At 40.2% G+C, this 7199-nt stretch overlaps 1 protein-coding gene across 1 annotated transcript in view; it reads left to right on the forward strand.

Annotated features, from left to right (window-relative positions):
- The window catches only part of pla2g10 (phospholipase A2 group X), a 66942-nt gene extending 64607 nt beyond the window's left edge, over nucleotides 1-2335 (forward strand). Inside the window, exon 5 of the mRNA XM_041206919.1 lies at nucleotides 2196-2335. Coding sequence (XP_041062853.1) covers nucleotides 2196-2335 — 140 coding nt within the window. The remainder of the gene's footprint in view (nucleotides 1-2195) is intronic.
- The last annotated feature ends 4864 nt before the right edge of the window (nucleotides 2336-7199 follow it).

Here is a 7199-nt window from a genome sequence, read left to right on the forward strand (position 1 = left end):
TTAAGAATAGCTGGGTCAAGAGGCAATGAAAGCCCAGCAAAGTTCTCCTAGTTTAAGCTCGAAACTGATTTTTTAACATGAAAGCCAGTGAATGTTACTCTTATGTATCTCCATATTTATATGCAGAGAAACAAGAACCTGTAAAGTTTAAGGCAGGGATTAAAAAGGGGATTTGCAAAGTTAGGGTCCTATTAGTAATCAAATGGCTACTGGCCAGAGAGTGACACTGAGCATTCGAGCATTAATTATCCAGGCTCAGGCTTTCCCTTATTCCCTGCCTCTGCACAAGGTGACATCCATTTGGTACCTCTCAGCAGTGCAGCCTTCGTACCTATCCTTGCCCCGTTCTATAGCATTGAAAGTTAGTGTTTGATTTCTCAAAGTCAGCACCTTGTCTGTAATAATTTAACTTTTAATAAATCTAGTGGTACTGAGACAACTTCTCCTTTAAATGTTATTTCTCTGCAGAATAAATATGTAACCCCATTTTACCTTGAATGAATCAAACTGTGAACTGTAATATCACTGAATTTTTGATACTTCTAATGGCCCCGCTACTCACGATGATATTTTTGGATTTCTGATTGGGCTGTAGCTCCCTTACCTTCTGAGTAATTAGAGTGCCTCAGTATTACAGTGTGCATGGCCTCAGGAATGGACAAATATCTTTTAGTCAATTTAGTTACCAACTCAATTGCCTCATGACAAGTCAATTGAGCAAACCCTTGAATAATGCTTGCTCATATGGTTGCAAATCTCATTTCACAAGGCTCTTAAATTTCAATCAGAGCATTTTAAAGTCTGAAGCTCATATTTACTTTCATTTGATCTTATTTTAATACAGTACTGTATCAAAACAAACAAAGCTGCCAAATCTTGGTAACCTTGAGTGAGGTGTAGTAACAGATGTGGATAGTGAGTCTTTTGCATTTACCATTGTGCAACACAAAACCAAGAAGTGACCTGTGCTGCTATTTCTGAGTTAGGTTTGATCTGACTGTCCACTGAGTGTCCAGGGCTGTTCCTTCTCATTTCCTCTTTCTTTATAAAAAGAAGAAATATGTTTCAAAGACCTGTGCTGGAATTTTTCTTTTATTCTTTCATGGGATGTGGGCATTGTTGGCAAGGCCAGCATTTGTTGCCTATCTCTAATTGCCCTTGATCTTAGTGGCTTGCAAGGTCATTCTAAGGGCAGTTAAGGATCAGCCATAAATAAGAACAGAAAGTGCTGAGAAATCTCAGCAGGTCTGGCAGTATCTGTGGAGAGAGAAAGAGGGTTGACGTTTTGAGTCCAAACATCACACTGGACTTGAAACATGTTTCTCTCTCTACAGATGCTACCAGATCTGATGACTTTGTAAGCACTTTCTGTTTTTACTTCAGATCTCCAGCATCCGCAGTATTTTCCTTTTATAAGAGTTAACCACATTGCTGTGGGTCTGGAATCCAGGTAAGGATAGCACATTTCCTTCCCTAAAGGAGATTAGTGAACCCCAAATGGTTTTTTTACAACAATCAATGCTAGTTTTATGGTCACCAGTACTAAGATCAACTTTCAGTTCCAGATTTAATTTAAACTTTACCAGCTACCATGGTGGATTTGAGCCCATGTCCCCAAAGCATTAGCCTGGGCCTCAGGATTACTAGTCCAGTGACATTACAACTACACCATCACCTCCAAGTCTTGCAGGATAGCCCTGGAAGAACCACTTAACAGGTTGTTTACTTTATTGAGGAAGTTGTGCTTATGTAGCTCCTTGCACATCACCAAGACATCCCAAAGCACTCCATAGCCAATAGCTAACTTTTGAAGCATAGCCATTGTTGTTCTGTACATTGAAATGTTCTGCAACAGCAGTGAGATAAAACAGCCAGTTAAGTTTTTTGCTGGTGTTGGTTAAAGGATGGATATTGGTCAGGACATCAGGATAAGAACAATCTTCATGAAACAGTCCTCTGGGATTTTTTACACTCATCTATTTTACACTCAGCTATTTTACCTAAAACAATGGCACCTGTAGCAATTCAGCACCCCCTGATGACTGCACTGGTGTCAGCCTAGATAATGTGCTCAAACCCTGGAGTGAGGTTTGTTCACACTACTTTCTGATTCAGGCAAGAGGACCATCAACTGAGTACTTAATGCCAATTACTTAGCCTCAAGATTTAAAAAAATATATTTGTTTTTATTATAGGGATCTTCTTGGACCATTGCGAAAGGATGACTTGTGAATGTGACATGAAGTTATCAAACTGCTTGAAGAAAACTGCATACCAGAAGAGATATGCACTGTGGCCCAATTTCCTTTGTGGAAGGAGAAAACCACAATGTTAATATTGTTAAAAATATGGGTATATTCTGAAATGTGGGTCGTGGTTGAATGTAGAGCTAACTTTGAGTTGACTCAACACATACGCAATCAGTAAAATTCTATCTAAAAATGAGGTTTTTTTCATGATCCCACAATTACAGCAGGACACAGGGAGTGAATTGTAGGAAATTGCTTCCGTGCTGCCTCTGATATTCCACACTTTAATATTAATGAATGGAAAATCACAGACTGCACAGTTATGATATGCTCCCTGTGAGGATAGCTGCCTGCTGGGGTGTGTGATTCAGTTCTATACATTATCTTACCTTGATAAAATTGTGCTTTAACAGTGGTGTTAGAATAGAGAGGGAGCAGCAAACTTTAGGCCATCTACCTTAATAACGCCTTTTGTGGCTCGGGGTCAAATTTTGTTTGACAATTGTTCCTGGGCTGTTTTACTACATTAAAGACACTAAGTGTAAATTGTTGTTGCCTTTGTACTCTTTTGTGTGTGGAAAATGCTGGAACCCTATAAATGAGATGTATTCTAACACCACTGTTAAAGCACAATTTTATCAAGATAAGATAATGTATAGAACTGAATCACACACTCCAGCAGGCAGCTATCCTCAAATTTACAGAGGGTGGAAAATTGGAAGCTGGCCAAAAGAGCATTGGAAAAGTCAAGTCAAGAAGCAACAAAGATCAGGCTGAGGGTTTCAGCAACAGAACTGAGGTATGACAGAATTGGGTGATGTTACAAAGGTGGATTAAGTGACAGCCTATATATGTGGCCAGTAGCTTATCTTGGAGTCAAATATAACACCTAGGTTACAAACAGTCTGGTTCAGCTTCAGATAGTTGCCAGGGAGAAGGATGGAATCAGTAGCTAGGGAGTTGGAGTTTGTGGCAGGGACCAAAGATAGCAGGATGAATTTTATTGGCCCCCAGGTGGTGAGGTAAACATGGCTGACACTTTTGTACAGATACCATGGGACTGTCGCTCTGTTGAAGGTGTTGTCTTTTGGATGAGATGCAAAAAGTCCCATGGCCACTTTTTGAAGAAGAGCAGGGAAGATCCCCCCATGATCTGGACAGAATTTATGTCTCAACCACCATCACGTCATCTGATTATCTGGTCATTAATCTCATTGTTGTTTGTGGGGGCTTGTTGAGCATAAATTTGCTGCCATATGTCCCTACATTACAACAGTGACTACACTCCAGAAGTATTTTATTGGCTTTAAATTACTTTGGGACATCCCTGGCATTATGAAAGATGCTTTATAAATGCAAATTCTTTCTTTCTAATCCAAATGGTTCAACAGGACTACCTAGTAGAAATGAATTTACCCATCAAGCCAATTACTGGTACTGCACTTGATACTAAGTTCAAATTGTGTTCATTTTTGCGTTCCAATATTTAATTGTTGATTTGGGGCATTCCAATCATTATTGGACTCAGCTACAAAGCCAGAATTGCTCACTTCCTATACTGCCAGTTGAAGGTACAGAGATTAAACAGGTTGGTGTTTATGCACAGTGACCTCATCATATCAACAGCACCATGTCACAGAATCACAGAGAAAATTTTTAAAAATCAGGGGTGCAATTTCCTGTGGGGGTGTAATCAGTGGTTCCACACAAAATTACACCCAATCATGCAACCATTTTATCAATGTCAATTTATGAAATTGTGCTGATCTTGTTAGCATATGTCAGAAGGTAAAAATCAACTTAAATACGTGATAATCAGTGCAAACAATCAAGATGCAAGGAAAATATCAGAGATACGCCTTTTATCTCTTTTTTAATTTCAGGAATTGAATTTTAAGCCACCTAATCATCATTCAGATAAATTTAGACACAGATTGTTTAAGAATACAGGATACAAGTATTTGTATTAGTAAACTTGCAAAATAAGAAAGAACTTTAATGTAGATATGCATAAGGGGGTTTTTAGTAGGGAGGCCACATCTGCTTGGAAAATAAGTGTCTAAATGGGATGGAAGTATAGATGAATATGGTGATATGGAAACCCAAATCATTCAAAGTATCAACACAGGTTAATAAAACAAAAAAAAAAACAAATGTGGGTTCATTTCTAAGGGGGTAAAATCAAAAGCAGAGAATTTATGTTCAACTTGTATAAAATTTTGGAGTACTGTGAATACTGTGAACAGTTCTAGGCTCCATACTATAACTAGGATATAGAGGCCCTGGAGAAGGTGCAAAATTTACTGTATGATACCAGAACTGAGTGGCTTTATCTATCAAGAAAGACTGAACAAATTAATTGGGGCTTTTTTTCCTACAAAAGAGAAGACTGAGGGGTGATCAGACAAATATCTTTACGATTATGAAAAGGTTTGATAGGATTGACACAGAGATGCTTCCACTTGCGGGGTGGGGGGTAGGGGGATCCAGAACCTGCAAGAACCATAAATATAATAATATACAATCATTAATACATTCAATAGGGAATTCAAGACAAATGTCTTACCCACAGAATGGTTAGATTGTGGAACTCACTTTCACAAGGGTCCGGATGATTTGTGTCCCAGACTGCTGAGGGAGGCAAGGGAGGAGATCGCAGGGGCTCTGATCCAAATTTTTAATTCCTCTCTGGCCATGGGGGAGGTACCAGAGGACTGGAGAACAGCTAATGTGGTTCCACTATTTAAGAAGGGTTGTAGAGAGAAGCCAGGGAACTACAGGCCAGTGAGTCTCACGTCAGTGGTAGGGAAACTATTGGAGAAAATTCTGAAGGAGAGAATCTATCTCCACTTGGAGAGGCAAGGTTTGATCAGGGAAAGTCAGCATGGCTTTGTCAGAGGGAGGTCGTGCCTAACAAATTTGATTGAATTTTTTGAAGAGGTGACCAGGTGTGTAGATGAGGGTAGTGCAGTTGATGTAGTTTATATGGATTTCAGCAAAGCCTTTGACAAGGTCCCACATGGGAGACTTATAAGGAAAGAAAATGCACATGGGATACAGGGTAATTTGATGAGGTGGATTCAAAATTGGCTTAGTTGTAGGAGGCAGATGGTGATGACAGAAGGATGCTTTAGTGACTGGAAGCCAGTGTCCAGTGGCGTAGCACAGGGATCTGTGCTGGGTCCCCTATTAGTCATCATTTATATATACAACATAAAAGACTATATGGGGGGCAGGATTTGTAAGTTTGTGGATGACACAAAGATTGGCCGGGTGGTTAACAGTGAGGTTGAGTGTCTTGGGCTACAGGACGATATAGATGGAATGGTCAAATGGGCAGATACATGGCAGATGGAAATTAACTCTGAAAAGTGTGAGGTGATACACTTTGGAAGGAGTAATTTGACAAGGAAGTATTCAATGAATGGCATGACACTAGGAAGTTCTGAGGAACAAAGGGACCTTAGCGTGTGTGTCCATAGATCTCTGAAGGTGGAGGGGCATGTTAGTGGGGTGGTGAAAAAGGCATATGGGACACTTGCCTTTACCAATCGAGACATAGATTACAAAAGTAAGGAGGTCATGTTGGAGTTGTATAGAACCTTGGTGAGGCCCCAGCTGAAGCACTGTGTGCAGTTCTGGTCGCCACATTATAGGAAGGATGTGATTGCACTGGAGGGGGTGCAGAGGAGATTCACCAGGATGTTGCCTGGGATGAAACATTTAAGTTATGAAGTGAGGTTGGATCGACTTGGGTTGTTTTTGTTGGAGCAGCGAAAGCTGAGGAGTGATCTGATCAAGGTGTACAAGATAATGAGGGGCATGTACAGGGTGGCTAGGGAGCAGCTGTTCCCTTTAGTTGAAGGGTCAGTCACAAGGGGTCATAAGTTCAAGGTGAGGGGCTGGAGGTTTAGGGGGGATGTGAAGAAAATCTTTTTTACCCAGAGGGTGGTGACAGTCTGGAATGCACTGCCTGGGAAGGTGGTGGAGGCGGGTTGCCTCACATCCTTTAAAAAGTACCTGGATAGCACTTGGCACATCATTACATTTAAGGCTATGGGCCCAAGTGCTGGTAAGTGGGATTAGGTAGGTAGGTCAGGTATTTCTCATGTTGGTGCAGACTCGATGAGCTAAAGGGCCTCTTCTGCACTGTGTGATTCTGTGATTTTGTGAAGGGTTAGCTGAGGTTACTAAGATATACACAATCAAGAGGAAGCTAGATAAACGCATGAGTGAGAAAGAATAAAAGGATATGTTGATGGGTTAAGATGACAAAGGGTTGGCGGAGGCGAGAGTGGAGCATTAGCATGGACTTATTGGGCTAAATGGCCTGTTCCTGTGCTCTAAATACTATGCAATACAATGCAAGATGCAATCATTCAAAACTTCTCCATTTTTAATGTGACCTACACTGATTAACTAAAAATGCTCTCAAAGAAACAGAAAATACAGTGCAGATCTCAGTCAGGATAAATAACAAAAGCTTAAAAAAGAATTAAAAAAACCCCAGAAAAATGACCACTTCCTGTTGCACTTAAAACTCTGCACGTACGTTTACCCACACACTGCATGTGGGTAATTGCAGGAAATTTGCTTGTTTGATTCTTAAACCTGTGGGTGGAGTTATCATAATGAGCTGAGATGTGTATGGGATGTTAGGAATCAATAGATTGAGAACATTTTGGGAAACTTAATCACATATGCAACAAACTTTCACCTGCGTTTTCTTGATCTTTTAGTCTGCATATTTGCTTTTTGCCCAATTATTTGTGTATCTGTGCAGAAATATGCAGGAATTTCCACTGCCAGGTGTCAGATGTATTGTTTCATTGCCAGTGAGTAAAAGAGTAACATGGTAGGTTGGTTGTCCACTCATTTGAAAAATATAAGCATATGAGAGTTCTTGCAGGGCTACTTACACTTTGAGGGGAATTTTAATGACAAAAATAT

Source organism: Carcharodon carcharias, chromosome 15 (genome assembly GCF_017639515.1).
Source record: "Carcharodon carcharias isolate sCarCar2 chromosome 15, sCarCar2.pri, whole genome shotgun sequence".
NCBI lineage: Eukaryota > Metazoa > Chordata > Chondrichthyes > Lamniformes > Lamnidae > Carcharodon > Carcharodon carcharias.